Consider the following 23,608-nt stretch of genomic DNA (forward strand, 5'->3'; position numbering starts at 1 on the left):
TAATTTCTTTTATGTTTGCTGAAAAATAATCCTTGATATTATAAATAGATAATACTTCACTGGAATAAAACAAATCACAAGTAATGGGATGAAAAGGAATACCAAGAAAAACAACCGAAACACAACATTTATTTTTTAATCACATAATGATCTTTGGATTTTTAAACTGGTTATCCAGCAAAAAATATGGCAACAAGGCATTTTGGTAATAATTTATATATATGAATTATTGTATATGGTTCTGAAACAGAAAATATTTCTTTTTTCCTAAATTGTTTTTGCATTTTTATGTTTGCAGGTCTGGATAGATGCTGGAACACAGATATTTTTCTCCTATGCTATCTGCCTGGGATGCTTGACAGCCCTAGGAAGCTACAATAGCTACAATAATAATTGTTATAGGTAATACACAATTGTGTCATTATATGTTTTTTTCTGTTTAGGTTTTAGTTTAATCTATTTATAAATCTAGGTATATATTTAAGGTAATTATTTGGTGATGTGTATGCAAGACTAATTAAAACACAAAAACACATACATGCATACATACTGCATATACTAATAAACACTATGCATTATTTAAATGGTATGGACCCTGTTTGATTGGTGAGATGCCTGCATGTTCACCTCTAAAGTAAAATCCTATCTTGGATAAAATAGTGTGAATATGTTTGAAGTAAAAGTGGGTGTTGGTTAGGCTTAGGGCCTGCACATGCCAATTAATGCCAGCTGATTGGTACTGATCTTACCAGAAGCAGGAAAAGCTATATATGGCATCTTATTATCATTGTAGCACAAATATGCTCTATTGGCTCCTTATCTGAGACAGTTCAGTTTAAATTACTGGTGCTTGTGATTACAGCCTTCTAGCCACAACCCCACCAATATCTGTCACTCCTATTTTTCTTACAATTATGTACACTCCATATCACCTTCTTTCTGTTCTTCTCAGGTTTATAGGACAAAAATGATTTTGTTAGGTGACATGACTGGATAGGTGGGAATGAAAGAAAACAATGCAGAAAAAGTGACTGGTCCAATCAAGGACCAAAAAAAATAAAGAAAAATGGCAACTAGGAAATATTTAGTTAGAAAAAAAATGTGTTTAAAAAAAGTAATCTAAGCAGTGGTGGGATTCACATATGAGAACAACCGGTTCTCTGTGTGGATGCTGCTTCTGGAAGTCCATTCTGAGCCTGGGCAACAAAAAATTTGCTACTGGTTCTGCCGAACTGGTGCGAACTGGCTGAATCCCACTATTGGATCTAAGCAAAATAACTGTTTATCTGTATCCATAACAAAAGAAAGGATATAGATCTTAAATTGTGATTAATTCACTTGTTTCTGATAAAAGTGATAGAATTAGAGTAGTAAAGAGAGATTCTGAAAGTGAGATGGCTATTATTGGATACTGTTAAAAATGGAAAATGAATATGAAAGAAAAAGAAAGAAATGGAAGACGCTCTAGAGTGAAAATAGAATTACTGCTGGAAGTTAAGAGATAAAAAAATTCCATTGAAAACACAAGACAGTTTCAAAGATTGCAATAAATAATTAAGATTAAGATTAGAAGAAACAGGGAAACAGCCATTAAATTTTGACTAAAATGAAAATTAGTTTTGGAAACAGGTAAAATGCCTAAATCAATGTTTCTCAATCTTGGCCATTTTCAGTCTAGACCAGGCTGGGGAATTCTGGGAGTTGAAATCCACACATCTTAATATGAGCAACATCACAAAACACGATCTTCCAGAAAATAAAAATAAAAGTGATAAAATGATCTGGGATAGATCATTTCTGAAAGATAAAATCACTGAATCCTGGAATGAGTATTTTTGACAGACATAGGAATATATATGCTAGTGATATGTCAAAAGGTGAAATTGAAATAAAGCCTTCAAGAATAAATACATGAAAGAAAGTCATGAATGATGTGACGATATTGAAAATGATAAAATTTCAGATGTAGATAGAGAAACAATGTAGGCAGAATAAGTGAAGAAAGGTTGACAATATAACATACTATGCAACTTTTTAGTATTTGATGAGATATTATATTAATTATCTGTTGTTTTTCTCATTTTTGTTATTTCTTACACACTTGTATTTACTTTTTCATAAGATTATTTTGTAGAATTAAATAATTTATCACAATCATAGATAGATAGATAGATAGATAGATAGATAGATAGATAGATAGACAGACAGACAGACAGACAGACAGACAGACAGACAGATTGCAGATTGCAGATTTTGCCTTAGGGCTTCACCTTTTTTTTCTCTTCTATGTCTTGGAAGCTAACAAAAATCAATGTTAAGAGTCTGAGACTGATATGAACTGAAAGCAAAGGTAGAACCAATAGGAACTGGGTCCTATCATCCCAAAACAACTGAAGTATCACTTGAACATCATTGGCATTGACAAAATCAATCAGTCAGTTGCAAAAAACATTTTTATTTGGAACAGGTTATATGTTGTAATGATACCTTTAAACACTATCAAGTATTGCCTAGCCTGAATGCCAAATACAATCTGAACATCTGTCTAACTATGCATTGAACCATAATAATATTAATATTATTGATAACTATCAAGATTATTTAATAATACTATATTGACCATAAAATAAATGAGTAATATTCATCATGAATGTAATTTTTATGAATTTTAATTACAGTAATAAAAACTAATACAAATTAAACTTAGGGAAAGAATAGAAAGAGAAGGAAACAGTAAAAACTGCAGAAGAGAAAAAATATAAAAAAGAGGAAAAGAAATATATAAAGAAGTGTATTCCAATCTTCATTATCTCAAATTTAATAATTCTTAATTCCCTATAAGATTAAACATGTATCTCTTCAGCCCTTTTCTAGAAGCAAATAGATAAAACACCAATTTTTCAATTCTGGTGTCAGCACAAAGTCCATAAAAAGTTGCCAGAACATTGCAAAAACAAAATGTTTTACTTTAACCTTGATCAAATAAATCAACTTTATATTCCTTCCTTTAATTCAATCAAATATTGTTGTAGGATTTGATTTCTCTTTGATTCTTCTATATACCATCACATAGATTCCCCCCGCTTCATGGTCCCTTCAAGGCTTTAGCAAACCTCAATTGTAATTAAAAAAAAATTTCAAGGTCATTGTTTGTTTATCATTTGTACTTTCCTTTTATTTTTTAATTGACCAATTTGTTTTATAGATCCAGTAAAACATCCTTTTAGGAATCATTCTCCACATTCTGTATTTTGTCTGTCTTGTCAGATAAAAATACTGAATCTTTGTCAAAGTATTTGAGATAAGTCCTTGTGGAATATAAATCTTCAAAGTACATTTAAAACTGACAAACGTGTCATCTTTAAGGTGCCACAAGAGTTTATATTTCTTAACACAAACTTTTCTCTTTTCAAACGGATTGACAACCATGAATTTAAATATTGTAGGTATTTACCGACACAAACTGATATCATTTCCTGAAGAAAGTAGAAAACAGAAACTATTTATTAGTACTTACAGTAATCACGTTATTTGAATATGAAATTGTATCATTTAGCATAATGCTATATTTCAGATTTCTCTGGTTATGCATTTCTCCTTAAAGCCTTGCAAGAAGAACTTACATGTGAATGTTAACTGTGCATTTGCAACATAATGTAGGTAGTCATATAATATGGAAATTCCATAAAGCCAGTAATTATATTCCAAGTGAGACAGCTTGTTGAAGTTTTCTTTCCATATTCTGAGAAGACATTGAATTAGAAAAATGAAAACTTATATTTCTAAAGGCTACCAATGAATAGTCAAATAATTTATTGCTGTATTTTTGGCATCAAGTAGAAAAAAGAGGTATCATTAAAATTCTGACTAAATCTCTGATGATATCTCTGAGATCTAGAACAGTAGAATTTGGTGATACTAACTGTGACAAAAATGTACTATAATCCATTTGATTATATTAATGCATTAGAAGTATAGCCAACAAGCTACATGGAAAGTTCCTGGAAGTTAATGCTTCTGTCTTTCTGATTTTTTTTCCCCAGAACTGTGATATAAAGTCAAGCACTTAAAATTAAACAATGATTTTGCTCTTTATTTGATAGAGACTGCATTATGCTCTGTTGCCTGAACAGTGGTACAAGCTTTGTGGCTGGTTTTGCCATCTTTTCTGTTCTTGGCTTTATGGCTTATGAACAGGGGGTTCCCATAGCAGAGGTTGCAGAATCAGGTAAGTTCTACAAATATATTTGATGGTCTTCTTGAATATGGGATTTGAATATAAGTTAATTGTGCAGAAAAGAAGTTGGACATTTTCTATAAAGAGATATGATCCATAGTAATAGACATCCCATGCCATCAATTATATACCTATACGGACTATCCATAATGTGATCAGTACATGAACAAGTCCTCATTTATGTATCTAATTCCTTTTATTTTACTTTCAGGACCTGGACTTGCTTTCATTGCATATCCAAAAGCCGTAACAATGATGCCTCTTTCTCCATTGTGGGCAACTTTGTTTTTCATGATGCTTATATTCCTTGGATTAGATAGTCAGGTAAAATCAGAGTTACTATAAAACTGTTATAAACATTGCAAACTAATTTCTGTGAAGGTCTTTAAAACGTAGAATTGTTACATAGTAAGAGATATTCTTTATGAGTATAAACATATATGACTAGTTAATATATGCAAACTGTTATTGCTTGTGTGATGAAATAAGAGAAAACGGGCAGGCAAGTGTATAATAACATGAGTTGAAAATAATGGGCTTTAATCACAGGCTAAACTTGAGAAATTTAAAAGGCTGCAACTTGATAGAGAAAAGGCAATGAAGCCAGCTTTCCCATTGGAACCACGGGTTCATTGGAAAATAGCTGTTCTAAAAGAATGGAAGTGTGTACCATCCACTAAAGTAGGGTTGAGAGATGTACTTAGTGACTTTAGGAAAGTGAACTAAGGAATTTAAAAATGGTGTTTAATAACCTTGAAGGATTAGATTTCAAGAACATATAATCGGTACTGTTGAGTTTGAAGATGGGAATATAAAATGAAGCACTGTCCTCAGCCCATAATAACTCTTAAATGCTGAATAATTTCCCTAATTTTTCACAGCACTGAGTCAAGAAATAATACAGAGTATAGTGCTTTATTTTGTGCTAAGAAAACTTAAAAACTTGTCCCTTGTCTCTTTTGAAGAATAATAGGGATAGTCTGATTCCACTAATGCTAATCCCCAAACCTGCAATATACTTAATCAGAATCACAATTTGCCTCACCTGCGATATAGTTTGAATAAAGCTCCTTACAGCACTGGGCTGTGAATGCTGCAAAACATTTCATGCACTGATTACTGATATAGAAATGGGAATGTATTTGTTTACCTTGTTTCTGTTTCTTTTATCCAGTTTGTGTGTGTTGAGAGTCTTGTGACAGCAGTGGTGGATATGTACCCCAAGGTTTTCCGGAGAGGATATAGAAGAGAAATGTTGATCCTAGCTCTTTCAATTGTGTCTTACTTTCTTGGTTTAATTATGTTAACAGAGGTAAGTTACATTTAATAACATTCGCAATTATTAATTCACAGCTCTCATTTTTAGAGTTGGGAATTCTATGAAGCATATTGGATGACTCATAAATTATTGGAACTGCAAATATTTATAAAAATAGGTTTGGGATTAATTACCAATCATTTAGAAATATTAGATCTTGTCAAATGTATTTTAGCATTCTATAAAATGCTGGTCTTGATTTGAAAAGTCATTTAGGGATTAGGATCAGATTATCCCTTTCAATGGACCCTTCCCATTCACCAGGGTGAATCAAAATTTTGTATGTACAAAACCTCTCCAATCATCACTGATTGATTGTGCTTTACTACAAACTGTTGTTAGCTGCCCAGAATCATCTAGATCTGATGGTTAGGGAAGGGGATAGATAACGACATACAAATCGAATAAACTGAATTAATAAGAATTGTAATCATAATCATAATCAACTATTGAATTGCCATGAATTGTAATTTTGTATGACAGAGGCAAAAAGTACCATATGCATAGGAGAGTAAATGCTAATTATATTTTATTCATAACATTAAATTGAACTTAGTTTTATTGCCTAAAGAAGATACCCATTCTAAATTCCAGACTGGAATAGGGTAAAATCTTAATCACCAATAGATGACCTCTACCAAGAGACATGAAACTCTAATTTGAACCCTCGGTTGCCTTTGATATTGTTAATCAAAATGATGATATTTTGCTTCATTAGCTTCACAGAATGGATGAATCATAAACAATCATAAAGAACAATTACATCCTCCCCTCCAAGATATATAATCTTAAGAAGAGATGCTAGTCTCTGCGCTACAGTTTGTGATACTGCTGATTACATGATTGATATCCCATTTATGGAAACTATCATGAACTGAACAGGGAATTGTATTCAGCAGACTAAATTATTTCTTCCAACACTGATTTTATGACACTACCATAAAAATCAATATTGGAAGTAATAATTTAGTCCGCTGAGTCCAGCCATTAAATTGTCCCTGGTTTTTCCAGATATATTGTTTTTAACTTTTTTTCCTACTATTTTGAATTGATTTTGTGGCTACTGTAAAGCAGCTGGGGATTTTCTGTGATGTATAGGAAATATAATGTATATTATAAATATTTATATAAACTAAGGTATAGAAATACTTTAAATAAACAAAAGAATTAACCTTTTAAAATATTTCTAATTGCAGAAGAGATATGTGGCTAGTGTCAGATTTTGGTGGGAGAGGTGGTCTAGAAGACTCTTTCAGTGGAAAATATGCATGCAACCCTATTGGAGACATGTGTTAAGCCCTACTTCACACAAGGCCAAAACCTTACTCAGAGTGTTCAGCTCCATGCTACTGGAAAAGCATAAATATAATATGAGAGTTATATCACTATTATCACTCTCCAGAAAATCGTGTTTAGAGGCATATCAGTTCATGAGGCAAACCCAGATTATTTATTACTGCAGCTGTTTACCCAACTGTTTTGAATAGAATTTAGCAAAAGGAGAAAATATTTTTTTCAAAGCACACTGTTTCTATGCCTTTTGTTTCAAAGAGTAGAACGTTGTACATTCTAGAATATGTTACTTGCAGTATACAATCAAGTTGCAATATGTATCATGGTCCACCAAATGGCACTGTTGCATCATTTACTATCATCTAAGGTTTTTCATTACACCCCCCCCCCCAAAAAAAACCCCAAAACATTCAATGAGTTAAATTTAAGGGGAAAATGCATTGCTGTTGAAAATAACTGCAATATCCACTCCAGTGCTATGTAATTTCTGAGGAACATTTTAAATGCTGTGCAAATTTTCTTGTCGATTGAATTTTACTTTGAGCTGTATGGCTTAGGGTGAACAGCTAGCATTTTATTAGGTATTTCTTACCTAAATTTACTGATAAAGGCTAGCTTTTAACTACTATAAAGTAAATCCTTGCTGTGAGGCTAATATTACTATACCAATGGAGGTGTCCCACAATGAAAATAATGCCTTTGAAGGAATAATTTTCCTCTTGACTTGGGCAAAGGAGAAGAATGTTGCATTTTCCTCCTTTCCAGTTATAATTTGAAAAATTACATGGTATCCTCCAGTGAATGCTATCTGAAAATAATCCTCATTTTAAAACTAAAATGTCACAAACCCACAACCTTCTTAATTTTTAATTTTCTTTTTCAGGGCGGAATGTATATTTTCCAGCTATTTGATTCTTATGCTGCTAGTGGAATGTGTCTTCTTTTTGTTGCTATATTTGAGTGTGTCTGCATTGGGTGGTTTTATGGTGAGTCAATGATTGATGTTATTGCCTGAAATTACACAATACTTTTCCAGATAATTTGAATAATGTATTTTTATGTCAATTATTTATATCCTGTTTCTCATTATACAAATATGTCTCAAACATGTTAAATGTACACTAGATATACATAGTCATCAGTATCTTTTTCAGGGACCAGCTGGGGAAATATGTCTGGCCTTGTGCAGAGAAAGGATCATGAGGGGCAACAAAATAAAATATATAGTGTTATCTTTCTTTGCCTCCATCTTTCTTACCTCTACAGAAATTTTTTCCATAATTTACCTTGCCAGATTAAAAATGTTTGAACTGAGGCAAAATTTAAGATTAGAATTGTCAAAGCATGGTTTATAAATCTCCCCTTCTGATAAATATTGTTTCCCATATAGCTATCCTTGGAGTGGTTCCCAGAACAATTCACGTTGTTGTCTCTTAGAGGTTAGAAGTTAAATACAGACTGTAGATTTAATGCCTTGATTCTTTTGTGAATACTTAATTAATTCGATAATTCTATAATTTAGTTTATTTATTAAATTTATATACTGCCTATCACTCTATCCAAGGAGACTTCATGTGGCTGTGCTGTCCTGCTCACTCACACAGACACATAATGGTGGTTTAGTGGGTTTATTAATATTTCACAGCAATTCCCTTCACCAAAAACCCAGAACTATCCCAATTAACTTCTGCCAAAAGCAGACCAATGCTAATTCACAGAGCAAGGGCCATTGAGTCAACAAGGCACTTGAAAGTTTCCCAAATGAGATAAACCCACCAGGCAAAGTTAAATCCACAATACAAGATAATTCGCAGGGCAAGAAAAGTCCAGATTTCACAAGGCATGATCCAAGTCAGGGCCTACTATCAATCAAAGCAAGGCATGAATCACAACAACCAGGAAAAAACACAGCTAGGAAATGAACATGTTGTTCCCAGCATTGCCTCCATCTGTCTGCTGTGCTAAATTAAAAAGAGCAAGGCTGCCTCCTCACAAGTAATCAGGCTGACCTTCGCTGTTCTGCCTTTTCTCTGCTCTTCGTATTGTGTTCTCAGATCACGTGTAGAAGGCAGTTTCTCTTCCTCATCACTGATTGGCTGCAGCTATGTTGAAGTAAGAATGTAAGTGTTGTGTCCTGAGCCTGCTGAAGCATTCAGCAGGCTCAGAAATGTTGCAAAGCTGCCTGGACCAGACTGGCTGTCGCCAGCCTTGTGCACATGTGCAAGGCGCAAAAACAGCCAGCTTCTTATTGGCTGACACTTTCTGGGTTCAGGACTCTATAAAAGGCCTGCGGGCCTTTTGGTTCTTGCTTGGTTGTAAGGAGAAGATCAATAAAGAGATTACTTGTTCATTATGTGCCTTTGTCAATTGTCTAAGAACCGAATACATAAAACTGGTGATGAAGGTGGGATCCCTGCAAGCAAAAGAAACAAATAGGACTCACCAAGAAGGTCCAAAGACTGGGAAGACAGCATCCTGCATTCGCGACTCAGCCTGCCAGTATAGCATCTCTGGAGGTGAGTCGGCAAAAGGACCTTTTCCCCAAATACTAGCTTGCAGGGAGGCAATTAGGCCATAAAGGTTTACAATGTCGAAAATTGGCCGCTTGACAGACTTTGATGTCTCCCACCCAGAGAGATGGAATTTGTATGTAGCAAGGGTGGAGAACTACTTTAGAGTGAATCAAATCAGGGAAGATGGCCTGAAAGCGGCAACTCTTCTGTGCGTCTGTGGCCAGAAAGCATCCGACATTGCTGAAAATCTGGTGGCCCCTGCACTTCAAATATGCTGACTTGAAGAAGATGCTGAAGGAACATTTCCAGTCTAAATTGTCTGTCATCGCTTGGAGGCATGCATTTGAGCAGAGAGACCAGAGGCCGGGTGAATCTGCTGTGGACTTCATCACTGCCTTAAGACAAGAGGCCAGGCCTTGTGAGTTCAAGGACCTGGAAGAGAGGCTGTGAGATCTTTTCGTGTGTGGCCTACAAAGTAGAGAATTGCAACAGAATATCTTCGCGAAAGAAGAAGTATCGTTTCAAGATGCCTTAAGAGAGGTTGCAGCTGAGGAAGCAGCAGGCGGTGCTGTGAAGGCTTTACAGCTCGCCAGGAACCCTCCAGCCATCGTGACCGTCTATCAAGAGGACGCTTGAGAAGATTCAGAAGTGGATCCTGAAAAGGAGGTGGACAAACTTCACCAGCCAGCAGATAGAAGGCCGAAGGGGCTTCCAGACAAGGCCCCAGCATCTCCTCAGTGCTTCGGGTGAGGAAGACGCCACAAGCAAGCTAACTGCAGATTCCGCTCCACCATTTGCCGGGCATGTGGCAGGCAAGGCCACATTGCCTCTGTCTGTTTGGGTCCCAGAAGGTCCAACCTCAGGAAGAATTGCTTCAGAAAGGTACCAGGATCCCCAGCCAGCACAGGGTGGGTTTCTGCGCATTGCGCAGGAGTATTCTAAGGACAGGGACACACAAGCCCCTTAAGAAAAAACTTCGCATTGATGTGAAATTGCAAGGGGTTCCCTTATCGATGGAGTTGGACACAGGGTCTGCTATATCAATTATTTCATTTGACACCTTCAAAAGAATTTGCAGCACTAGTGGCCTTCGAGTCAAACTCAGACCATCGAATTTAATCCTCACTGACTTCCAGAATTCCAAAGTCAGTGTGAAAGGGGAGGCTACTCTCAAAGTGCAGCATAAGGATTTTGAGGGCTTCCTAGATGTGGTGATAGTTGGGGGTGAATGCACAAGTCTTATTGGACTTGATTGGTTCGAGGCCCTTGGAATCCAAGTGACAATCCAGGCTTCACAGCTCGCAAACATTGGGCCTTGCAGAAATCTGCAAGGAGTTTGCTGATGTGTTTAGCTCAGAGCTTGGCTTTTACAAGGGGCCTCCCATTGCATTACATTTAGACCCAACTATCACGCCCATCAGGATCAAGCCTAGAAGGGTGCCTTTTGCCCTCAAAAGCAAGATAGATGCAGAGCTGGACAAGCTGCTCCAGCAGGGCATCTTAGAACCTGTGGACTCTAGTCCATGGGAAACCCCCATTGTAACGCCTTTAAAGGCTAATGGAGAAGGCCCTATATGTGCAGACTACAAGTGCACACTGAATAAAACGTTGCAACAGCATGCATATCTCGTGCCTGTGGTAAGCCACATTCTGGCATCCCTCAAAGGGGGGCACCTTTTTGCAAAACTTGATTTGGCACAGGCCTATCAGCAGCTACCTGTTGATGAGGTAACTGCAGAGGCCCAAATGTTTGTAACACATAGAGGGGCCTTTAAGGTTAAAAGACTGCAGTTTGGGGTAAATGTAGCCCCTGGCATATTTCAAAGTGTCATGGAACACACACTTCGTGGTATTCCTGGGGTCTATCCCTACTTCGATGACATCCTCATTGCTGGGGAGTTATCTCAAAATTTAGCAGAAAGATTAAGGGCTGTTTTGCTTCGTTTCCGCCAAGCAGGCCTTAAATTGAAGCAAGACAAATGCAAAATAGGAGTCACTTCCACTGACTTCTTAGGCTTCAGGATTGATGCTCAAGGCATCCACCCTGTTGAATCCAAGCTTCAAGTGATTCAGCAGACCCCAGGCCCCAAGCCCAAGAGTGAGCTGCAAGCTGTCTTGGGGCTCTTAAATTTCTATCACGCATTTCTCCCACATAACACTGCAGTGGCAGAGCCGTTACACTGGTTCTTAGACAAGCAGGCTCCATGGCAGTGGACTCAAGTCCATGAAAGGAGTTTTAATGAGGTTAAGGCCTTGCTCTCTTCAAATGCTGTATTAGCACATTTCAATGAGCAACTGCCTGTGTGCATCGCATGCGATGCATCTCCTTATGAGGTGAGAGCAGTACTTAGTCACCTGAAGCTGATGGGACACAAGTCCCTGTAGCTTACTATTCAAGGACTCTGTCATCTGCAGAGTGGAATTACGCTCAGATTGACAGAGAAGCCTTGGCCATAGTGGCTGCCATAAAGAAATTTCATGATTTCTTATATGGTTGCCACTTCATGGTCTATACAGACCATAAGCCTCTGCTGAGTTTGTTTACAACCAACAAACAGACACCACACATTATTTCTCCACATATGCTGAGATGGTCAATTTTCCTGTCAGCATATGATTATACACTCATTCCCAAACATGGAAAAGAGATGGGCCATGTAGACGGCCTCAGCAGATTACCTCTCAAACAGAGGCAGATCCTGCTCCTGCTATTAACATTCTTTCCATTCAGGAGTTGCCTGAATCTCACCTCAATGCTAGGGACGTGGCTGCAGAAACTGCGACTGATCACACACTCACATGTGTACTGACATGGGTCTTGTCAGGATGGCCTGACACGTGTCCAAATACGGAGTTTCAAAGCTTCTGGCAAAGGAAGCACAAGCTTTCTATGTTCAAAGGATGCCTGTTATGGGATATTAGGGTAGTCATCTCAGCTAATTGAGCTCTAGAGTCTTGCTCTCTCTGCATGAGGGACATCCAGGAATAGTAAGGATGAAGGCGCTTGCGCGCAGCCATATCTGATGGCCTGGGCTTGATAAAGACATCAAGGCCCAGGATCATGGGTGCCAGCTGTGCCAACAGTCATGGCATTTCAGGCCCCAGAACATAGGTGGGAAGAAACTCAAACCCCATGGTTTAAGGTGCATATAGATTATGCTGGGCCCTTTCAGGGGCAATTCTTCCTGGTTGTTGTTGATAGCCATTCCAAGTGGCTAGAGGTTGTTCCTGTTTCCTCCACTACTACTGCCAGGACCATCCAGGTGTTGAGAGGAATTTTTGCCTCACATGGAGTCCCAGATGTCCTGGTTTCAGATAATGGCCCCCAATTTACATCTTTTGATTCCAGGCTTTTCTTCCAGCCAACTTGATCCAGCATGCGATGTCTGCTCCCTTCCACCCATCTTCCAATGGCCAAGCAGAGAGCATGGTGCGCACTACCAAAGATGCTCTCAAGAAACTGACTTATGGTAACTGGCATCACAGGTTAGCAGATTTCCTTCTTGCACACCGCACCACACCTTGCACAGCCACAGGGAAGAGCCCAGCAGAACTCCACTGGGTTGCTGCCTCATCACCAAACTGGACAGGTTGCACCCAGACTGGGTGGCTTCACAGGTGTCACAGCTGCGGGCACCTAGGAGACTTCAGGTGGCGATCCGGTCTGGGCAAGGAACTATAGGCCTGGTCATCCCTGGGTCACAGCAGTGGTACGCAAGGTCTCTGGGCCGCTGTCATACAAAATGGACTTGGATGATGGACATGTCATTCGCAGACACATCAATCAACTGCGCTGGAAGCTTAACAGCCACGTTTCCGCTCTTGGCTCTGCTCTGGGGGGGAGGAGGACCATAATCTGCATTCTGGTTCACAGTTTCCCAATTCTAGCAGTGTCTCACAAGCTGCTGAGACTGCCGCTGAGGCTGTTCAGGGGTCATCTCAAGGTTCCACAAGTGCTCCGAACAGGAATTCCCTGAAAAGGGGGTCCCCCGCACATCAGTCATTGCTCCAGACAGGGAGTTGCACTGGGGGTATCCACATAATCCAAATACTTCAGTTAGTGCTCCATACATGGAGTCACACCGGGGGTATCCACATAATTCAAACACAGCCCCAGACTGGGAATTTCACCAATGGCACTCACACAGTTCAGCTATTGCTCCAAAAAGGAAGTCCTTAGAAAGGGGGTTTGCCATGGAGGCAGCTCCTGACTCTGGCATCTCCAGCACATACACAGGGGTTATGGAATACTGGGGGACTTCTGCCCCCAGGCCACTCCAGCTGCTGGCCTTGTGCTCAAGGGACAGTGTTCCCAAGAGGAGTCCATTGTGGACTTGGGGACTTCCACCCCTCCAAGGAACCCTGGCTTGGACTTGGAGGGTCTAGCAAGTCAGCAGCTGGGTGGGTCACCTGGGTCTTTGGGGGATCAAAGTCCTGGTCTGCCTAGCCTGGCAGGCGAGCTGGCAGGCCAGGTATACTCACCGGCCCTCAGAAGGTCACAGCGGGCTAAGGGCCCACCTAAACATCTTGAGGACTATGTGAGGTTTCTGTCAATTCTAAGGGAACCTTACTGGTCCTTAAACAAGATGTGAAGTAAGCACTCAGTGGAGGAGTGTTACTTTCAATTTATTATTTGTTGTATTTCTTTTATAAGAAGTAGTAATGTAAGAGTGTTCTGCCTGTGTGCAGACTATTGTGATTTTCACCAACCCCCAGTCCCTTGAATTCATGTACCTGTGCTGTTACATCATAAGGTATATTGTTTTATCTAGGGGGGAGGGGTGTTGTGTCCTGAGCCTGCTGAAGCATTCAGCAGGCTCAGAAAAGTTGAAATGGTCCTGGGCAGACCAAAAGCTGCCTGGGACCAGACTGGCTGTCGCCAACCTTGTGTGCATGCGCAAGGTGCGAAAACAGTCAGCTTCTTATTGGCTGACACTGTCCGGATTCAGGACTCTATAAAAGGCCTGCGTGCCTTTTGGTTCTTGCTTGGTTGTAAGGAGAAGATCAATAAAGAGATTACTTGTTCATCATGTGTCTTCGTCAATTGCCTAAGAACCGAATACATAAAATTAAGCATAGTTGAACTTCCACTTAGTGATTGCTTCACCATATTCTTGGTCCTAATTTTATTCCCCAAACCCTAAGCCACTCAGTCTTGCCAGGATTTAACTAAAGCCTGTTTTCCCCATTCAAACTCCTACAACTTCCAAGGACCAAGACAGGACATCAGTATTATTGCTTACTTCATCAGAGGCAGAAATATACATCTGGCATCATCAGCATACTGATGATATTTCATCCCATGGCTACAGATGACCTCCTCCAATGGCTTCTTGTAGATGTTAAACATTTAATAAAATGATGTTTTTGCTATTCTCTTTCCCTCTGACTTTTCCTGCTGATAATGAAATAATGGATGCTGACCTAATGTGCTTTTCCTTGGAGCGCCTCCTTATCTTTGGCAATAGGTTCCATCTGCTTTTTTGTGTTATACTTGGAAGGTGGTGGCATCAGGAAGCTTGAGGCTCTTCCCTACTCTTGCAATGGCATAACCTCATGAGACAGCATCATTCTCAGGTGGCTCCAAAAGAAAATAAAAGTGACAGCCTTGTACATCCTTCCTCAGATGTGTAGTGAGACAATGGACATCATATCAAGAACACTTTCGAGGGCCTAAGCCAGCAGTGGAAAGGACTGTGTAGTTACAGCTACACCAGACCCAGTAAATAATGGGCAATGTCTCTTTCCAGCAACAGCCTCAGTTTTAGCAGCTGCCTTTGCCTTCCTTTTTGGGCATTAATTGACAATCACAGAGAAAGGGTCAATCTCAGAAATAGTGTATAAAGGTTTGTGTTACTACAGAATTCCAGATGCACATTCACTCTTTGCTCTTTTATTTTGGATAGGAAGCAATCGGTTTTATGACAACATTGAAGATATGATTGGGTACAGACCACTGATAATGTTTAAATGGTGTTGGATGTTGATTACTCCTGGCATTTGTGCAGTAAGTAATAAAACATGTGATTAGTATGAGAACACAATTTGTAAGGCTCTGGCAAGGTTTTCATCCAGATGTCTTGTTCAAATTATTTCGTAGAAGTAGATTATACAAGGAAAATGAAACAAATCTCTAGTGATTAAGTGAAAAAAATCTTATGAAATATCCTTCCATTTACTTAGCTATTTTTTTTTTACTGATTGCGTTATATTAAGATTTTTTTCCTAATACGCCCAGATTCAGGCAAGCCATTGTTACATGCTATCTTCACTTTGTGTCTTTGTGTGTGTGCATGCACACACACATACCTTTGAGTCAGTGTTTACTCCTGACAACTGCCTAGACATGTCAATGAGTTTTTTGGCAACATTTCAAAAGTAGCTTGTCATTGCCTCCTTCCTAGGGCTCAGAGTCAGCGCCTGGCTAAATGACAGTGACTTGCCTAAGGACAAGAACTCAGGGACTCCCACTTTCTAGGCTGATGCCTTAACCACACTGTTTCTTTGTACATTAATTCATATTGTAATGATAGAACGTATAACACATCTAAATACATGCATTTCCTACATGGCATAGGATTTACTAATCTGCCTATAATGGGCACTTGAACAAAGATGTGGTGGACTGAATCCTAACTGATTCATATAACTCTTGCTGTACCCCTCCCTTCAATTCCTGGGAAAAACTAACTTGGTTTGCTGGCACTAACCATTTCACTCAGTATCACTGATATACCAGATAATATTGGTGGACTTATATGTACATACATACAAATATGTGCAGGTGGGTTGGTATGCACACAGGTATGCACATAAACCAGACATGTCAAACACAAGGCCTGGGGGCTGGATGCGGCCCGCAAAGTGGTTTCATGTGGCCCACAAAGCAATCCGAGAAACAGTGAGGGAACGGCCCCCACTGCCTTGGCCCAGGTTGGCCGGGAACCAAGGTACAATTTTGTGGTGGCCATATATACTGAAATGCATTCAGTTTTAGCTCCATAAGGCCATCTGGAAACAGCAAGGAACCAGCCCCTGCCGCGTCAGCTCTGCCCCCTGGGTGCATGCTGGGGAGGTGTCACCTGTTGTGAGGAATGAAGAAATGTACCATTGCCTGGAAGTGGCCAGCAAATGGCTCTTCACATATCCAGCTTGATGGGGTCCGGCGGAGAGGTTTCAGCAGTGGACCATGCCTTGGCACTTGCCCCGGTCCCACCCCGTTCTGCCAGAGACCCTCAGATCTGTCCCATTCCTGCCCAGGCTTCCACAGGCACTCTTAAATCGAACGATGTAGAGCTGCCTATGCCCATCCAATAGGCCACATCTACTCCATCCACATCCACCCAATAGGCCACACCCACCCACCCCCTGAGGGCAACCGCAATGCTGATGAGGCCCTCAATGAAATTGAGTTTTACATCCCTGACATAAACATATCCACATACATACACAAACTCACTCCCTACATACATACATTCATACATACATATAAATGCAAGATTACAGATAATATAAATGGGTGATTCAGATGTGTTTTTGAAGTGCTAATATAATAATGAAAACTTGATATCAACTGTGATATAGGACTATGTTATTTTCACAACAGTTTAATAATTTTTAAAGTTCCTATGAAATTTATATGCATTTTATATATTCATTCAAATATATTTGTATCTGCATATACATATTTATGTTGTGTGATCACAAATTATGCAAGTGATTTTTAATGATATAATGCTTTTCCTGTACGCACCTAAGTATAGTCATGTATATTTTGTCTGTTATATATTAAGTTTTATATAGAATATATGCTTTTTTGTATCCATGCTTTATTGGAGAAATGCACTGCAGCAAAAGATGTGCAGAATTCTCAACTCCATTCTACCCTGAACACATCAAACTGCTCTGGTTTAGCTATTTCCAGAAGTAAATATTCCAAACTAGAAGTGGTTTGAAGTATATTGAATGTTCTGGTATTTTTGTCCAGGTTGAGGCCACCTGAAATTGCATACATGTTTGTGAGAGGTGTGTGGGAAGAGATAGGAAAAATCAACTCAGTAGTATGCAAATGGAAACATGTTCTAATCATAAGCCCTAAGTTGATCTGCACAAATGCAGCTTGTGGCCAAATTGAAAAGAAGTCTTTATGTCTTTGTTATTTAAATTAAAGCTCATTTGGATTTCAGTGTGAAATCTGGTTCCTTTGGGTAAAAAAGGAGACAGATGCAAGTTATGTGCGTGTTGAAATTGAAGGAAACGGCAGTGATAGCATGCTGTCTGTCTGTTTTCCAAAGTGTGACCTTATATATTAATTTACTGGGATGAAGGAGTTTCCTAAGCAAGATTTCTCTCTTTTTTTCTCAAGGATACGTAACACATTCCTCCTTATTTCAGGGCATCTTCATATTTTTCCTGGTGAAATATAAACCTTTGAAGTATAACAACGTATATATATACCCAGACTGGGGTTATGGTATTGGCTGGATGATGGCTCTGTCCTCCATGGTCTGCATTCCTTTGTGGATCTGTGTAAAACTGTGGAAATCAGAAGGAACCATTTTGGAGGTGATGCTTGTTTTTATTACGAAGCAGTTTGATATCGTAGACAAGAAGTTCCAGGTATAAGCCCAGAAAGAAAAAATAGGATATGCATATTTCAGTGAATCCTGAGTCTTTACCTTCTGTTGGTAGTACTTCAGAACTTATGGACTTCTGACTGCATAAATTTGTGCCCACTATTGTGACTCAACAGATGCAAATGTCAAATGTTAGCAATCAATTTATTAATTTACCCTGGATTTGAGAATGGGTTATGGTGATACCTGAGGAAGAACCAAGAGACAGCTTGGGAGGGTGCAAAAGTGGACATTTTTGTTGCCCAAACATGTTTATATTTTAGGAGGGTTGCTTTGGAGGTTTTTTTTAAAAAAAAATAATCACAAGTTTACTTAAAGATGTATTCCACAATATTCACTTGAGGGTCATAACATAACATAACATAACATAACCTATATTATGTTGATTAAGTAGCATATAAACACTTGTTAGATATGGTGTCAGGTCCACCATCACTGTCCTGTGTCTTGCTGGCATCCTGCCATTAAAAAAGGGGAGGAGGTTTATTGGATACTATTGCTATATCTTCAAAAGTGGGAAATAGGGAGGGGGAGTGACAGTGGAAGAAGACCAGATCTCCACTAACCAGCTTATACCAGGATCTTCAAGGTCGTTTTCCCTGAGAATGTAATGTTACCAGTATGACACCTCAGAGTTTCTCAAAACATTTTACTGACATCACATTTGCTGGCCAGGGGACCAGTCATGGGGGAATGGAATGAGAAAGGAAACAAATAGCTTTGTATTTTGTGCAGGAGCACCAGATTCTGTCTGACTTTACTGCAACCAATTTTTTTCATAAAAGGTCTTCTGCTTCAACCAAATGGGGTTACGAGTTTTATTTTCCTGAGAGAGTAGACTGGGGCAAGCCTGAGAGATGGTTTATATGATATCAATTCACAAGCATAAGAAAAATATTTCATGAAACATTTTAAAACCAAAATGTGAAAGAGAAAGGGAACAAAATTGAGGTAACAAATGCCCTAGAGTAAGCCTCTAGTAAGAACTGAGAACTGTTAGGTGGGGAGTATTCGGAACCTGAGAGGGTGTTATTTTATGCACAACATAGCACCATTATTTTTATCTTAAATAATCTATTATGGAATGAATGGATAACACATTATTAGGCCTATGGTATGCCTCAGAATCACTTCCAAAGATGTTCTTTCAAATATGCTGTTCTTTGAACACATCACCTGAGTGTACCTGTCACTACAGCTGTCTAATCCTAGAAGGAGATGTGACTACTTTAATGAGATATAGAGTGGTGCTGCATTCATCCTCCCATGCTTTCTGACACATCTCTTTAAAATCAAATCCAAAGCCCTCATAGCCATATTACATACATACATACATACATAGTTTTAAATTTGCACCATACAACACCAATATACAGTATATTACTATGTTAAAATCCTGATATATTTAAGAACCAGTGTTTAAGAAAGGCAATATGTGTGAACCAGGTTTTAGTGAGTTGGTATGACTATAAGGATGACCAAAAGACGTAATGGTTGTTTTTTTTAATTTTCTTCCTATTTTCCAGAGATTCAGAAAACTGATTGTAGCTAGCCCAGATCTGAAAATGAGAGGAAAGATCAGAGCTGGCTCATATGTTGCTACAGCAAATGACTACGATGCCAAATTGAAAGGTGATGGCAACATTTCAGCCATTACAGAAAAAGAAACACATTTCTAAATGAACTTTCTATTATTATTTTTTTTTTGTAAAAATGAAGACATAAATAAATAAATGAATGAATACTTCACTTAATTATAGAAACCAGCTTGTTTTGCACAACTTTATTAACAAGTTAATTTTAAAGTGAACTTGTATAATTGTTTAAAAGTGGTTTTTAATTATTATATAAGTAACAATTATATATATAAATATATATATATATATATATAAATCAGATAGAATTCTTTGTTAGTGATGATTTGTAATATTGTGATTCCAGTGTTTTTATAGCTCCTAGAAGGATCTGTATAATCTGTTGTAAAATGTTTACACTTTTTAAAGGCATGTGTTGTATAGTTACTACACATTCTAATTTGTAAGCATGTCCAACCATTTCAGCTTCTACTATATGTACATAAAGGGAATCACAATGTCATTATGTTAATATCTAAAAGGGTACTTTCTTCAGATATGTAGCTTTATTTAACACCTAACTTCCTGAACTGGGGCCTGATCCAATACCATGGATGTTGATCTAAATCTTTCTGTGGACCATCAGAGCTGTTTACTGGAGCACTGATAGCCTTCAATCATGCTTGTGTATTGTTAAGTAAAGAAATGATACAAGCCTACCTTGGCCAGGCCAAACATTGACATTTGGCAAGCCTGTCTTCACAGGTTCTGAGGCAATGCTTTTCTGCTCAGCCTTTGAATCCAATTTCTGCTTTGGACTTGTGTTGTCTTGAATAATACACTCCACATCTCATGGAGTCACCTTGGAAGCTTTTGGGAGTTTCAACAGCAGCCTCTTCAATGTATGTATTCAAATACAAGAGATGTAGCTCTGAATCCTATGGTGGATATACATGTTCAGGTTTCTCTTAGTATTACAGTATATAGATTATTTATAAAAAGTAAATGAGGAAATTCCTTCTTTAAACTTGTTTATTTTGCCTGACCTACTTAACATACTTACAGAAGTGTGGGGGAGACAACTTGAATTATATTTTTCCTGAATTCTCATAGAAATTATTTTTATACATAAAAAAGCTATTAAGATGCTAGTTATATTAATAGAGTTTGATTTCCCAGGTATTGGTGTATGAATTTTATTCTTCTTTGTTTGAGCCTAATGATTACATAAACTATCTCAAGTGTTTTGCATTTGACTTTTGATTTGTTTTTACAGAGAGACAGGCATAGTTTATGCATGTGACATTAAAAGAAGTCATAGTAGGAATGGTAGGAAATTATGTCTTCAGTTTTCTCCAAATTGGTAATACAAGATCTCTTGGGTCTGTAACTCCCACAATGGCAATCAGCATGCTTATCTGCTGACCAGAGATTTGGGGCATTCTACTACTTCTGGCTTATTTGGAGGAAACTGGTTAGATATGGCTTCTTCCATAAGTAACTAACAAAAGTTATTGTGTTTGAAAAACTGATATATGCAAATATATATAAGGCATTTAATAAATGCCCTAATTTTAATAAATCCCTATATTGTTTCTTTTGCTGTAACACCAGGGAAAAAGCCACCAATTAATCAGCATGACATGGTGTAACACAGCAGATATTATTTTAAAGTTTAATCTAAAAATAATTTTGAAAATAACTAAACCATATTAAGACACTTTGAACTCTGGAATCTGATATAATTTATTACAGAAGAACTACAGAAAGAATGGATTTTATTTAAGTATTGTTGAATTTGATCAGCATTTTTTTTTTTTGCATGGGATGCTTATATTGCTGATTTTTTTTAAAAAAAAAAAACAAAACCAAAGCAGCAAACATTCAGACAGTTTTAGTTAAGAATCTTTAAGTAGCATAGCACTAAAAATACCCCAATGAATTATATGCTTCAGATGTTTTATTAGAAGAAAATTCTGAAGAAGTGGGTGGTGATTCAAAATGGGAAGGTTCACACATACCAAAAACTATGTACATGCTCTATATTAATCTTTATCTCTCCGATCAAATCTATTGAACTAATTATATCTCATTATTCAAGGTAGAGGAAAGATGCAATATAAAGAATCTTTTCATGAACCTTTGCAGTTTAATCCCGAGCTGTATAGATTCTACAGATTCAAAAAGAACTGAAAAAGTCAGTCTTTACATCATATGCATGCTTTGATCTTTTGAATGATCTTGACAGCAATAAGTGATAAATCTGTGTTATTGACTTTTTATTTATTTATATTTTCTTCATAGACAATTATCCATTGCTAGAATCTATGCATTGCCTTTTTCAAGTTATATATGTGGTAAGTACCAGGTTTTTTCTAAATAAATAAATAAAAACAAAATGAATCAAGTTGTTAATTTAGAAGGTAGTCTGTATTCTGTGTCCATGAATCTCCTTATGAATTCCTATTATTACATGAATTACAAAAAGATACAAATCTAATTTAATATTCTTCAGTATCTATAGAAAGTAGTTTTAAATAATTTAACTCATATTTTCAAAAAATGTGAAGTAATTGTCTCAGCATTATTGCTGCTACATAAACTAATCATAATATAGTGTTTTTTTTTCAGATAATGTAACCTGTCTTTAAAATTAAAGAAACTTTTAGCCCAATCCTATGCAGACATTAATTACATTGTGTTCAAAGGGACTTCCTACCTGGTAAATATGAAGATCTGTTTTTCATTGTCTTGAGATGATTCACTGATATGGATTGTCACATGTAGAATGTTGTTTTCATCCAGATGCTTCAACTCAAGAACTATTCTGTGAATACAATTCCTATCTGCTGCTATACACCAATAGCTTTACACACATTCATGTGGTTTAATATGGTCTAAAGCAATGTTTCTTATTTGGTGTCCTTGTTAATTTACACATTTACTATTTGATTCATTTAATTCTTAGACTTCTTTTTTGATGTATTGCTGGGAGAAGTGGGTTCAATTTTCTGATTAAGGAGTTTTGTTTCTTCTGGGACAAACTGTGAAGATGATAAACAGCAATGGCATTGTGATAACTTCTTTTAATGTGCAGTAGGAAACAATAATGCTCATTTTTGAAGTATATGCAGTATTATTCAAAAGTGAGGAAGAGATGAGATTTATGTACTCTTTTACACAAAATTTTTATTTGGTATTCAAGGAAGCACAACATTTTGTTTGCTTACTTTTTAAAAAAATAAAGAAAATGGGTAAACATGTGGTTCTTGCTTTACTTAATCGACTGCCTAATTGGCTTGCATTAAATGGATAAATACCTGTAATTTTCGTGGCAACAATGCAAAAGTGGTTTACTATATACCTATGGAATTGCAGTGTTCTCTGAATGTCTTTAAACCATTCTATTTAGCAGAAAAATAAACAGTATTCATTACAACAACAAAAGCAAAAATGCTGCTTTAGAATTCAGTTTATTCCATTTCAGCCAGCACTGATTGAGCTCTTAGTATTAATTTGTCACCTGTATGGTTCATAGATTCATATCTCTTGTCAGTATGGCAACATACAAGTCATTCTGACAAGGAGATGAACATACACCTATTAATGTATTAACATAATATATCAAAAGACTAGCAAGGCCTTTTTTAAATCTGTCTCCATATATCATCCCTCTGACATCAAATATTCACATAATGTACAAAGTTATTAATGAAGGAATACTCTCTCAAGTAGCTTTAAGTGTAAAAAATGAACATGGATTGTTTGCAAATAAATGCCAGCAGTTAAAGTGTGGATGTGAGACATTAAAAGGCAGTGAGACAAAAATATGGCCTTTACACATATTAGGATACTTACAGACAAATGATTACATGATTATTGTCTATGGGAATGTTGAGCAGCATGGTGGCCTTGAGGTAAAGATGCTCACCTTCCACTCAGAAGGTTGAGAGTTCAATCCTAGACAGTGACAGATGTTTCTCTATCAGGGTGCAAGTAGAAAATATCTGCTGCAAATTCCGCCTAGGCATCAGGAA

The 23,608-nt window shown here is 37.6% G+C and overlaps 1 protein-coding gene across 10 annotated transcripts in view; it reads left to right on the plus strand.

Annotated features, from left to right (window-relative positions):
- LOC120310149 (sodium- and chloride-dependent GABA transporter 3) overlaps positions 1-22,832 on the plus strand; it is a 112,048-nt gene extending 89,216 nt beyond the window's left edge. For 3 of the 10 annotated variants that reach the window (XM_039348248.1, XM_039348246.1, XM_039348245.1), the window contains 8 exons: positions 299-402; positions 4,104-4,228; positions 4,449-4,561; positions 5,412-5,549; positions 7,732-7,834; positions 15,268-15,368; positions 17,756-17,926; positions 19,524-22,832. In XM_039348248.1, coding sequence (XP_039204182.1) covers positions 299-402; positions 4,104-4,228; positions 4,449-4,561; positions 5,412-5,549; positions 7,732-7,834; positions 15,268-15,368; positions 17,756-17,926; positions 19,524-19,676 — 1,008 coding nt within the window. In that variant the 3' untranslated portion in view covers positions 19,677-22,832. The remainder of the gene's footprint in view (positions 1-298; positions 403-4,103; positions 4,229-4,448; positions 4,562-5,411; positions 5,550-7,731; positions 7,835-15,267; positions 15,369-17,755; positions 17,927-19,523) is intronic. The other 7 variants (XR_005557283.1, XR_005557282.1, XR_005557279.1 and 4 more) reach the window with 7 other exon arrangements.
- Positions 22,833-23,608: the final 776 nt, after the last annotated feature.

Source organism: Crotalus tigris, unplaced genomic scaffold, assembly GCF_016545835.1.
Source record: "Crotalus tigris isolate CLP2741 ecotype Arizona unplaced genomic scaffold, ASM1654583v1 scf7180000018125.1543573, whole genome shotgun sequence".
NCBI lineage: Eukaryota > Metazoa > Chordata > Lepidosauria > Squamata > Viperidae > Crotalus > Crotalus tigris.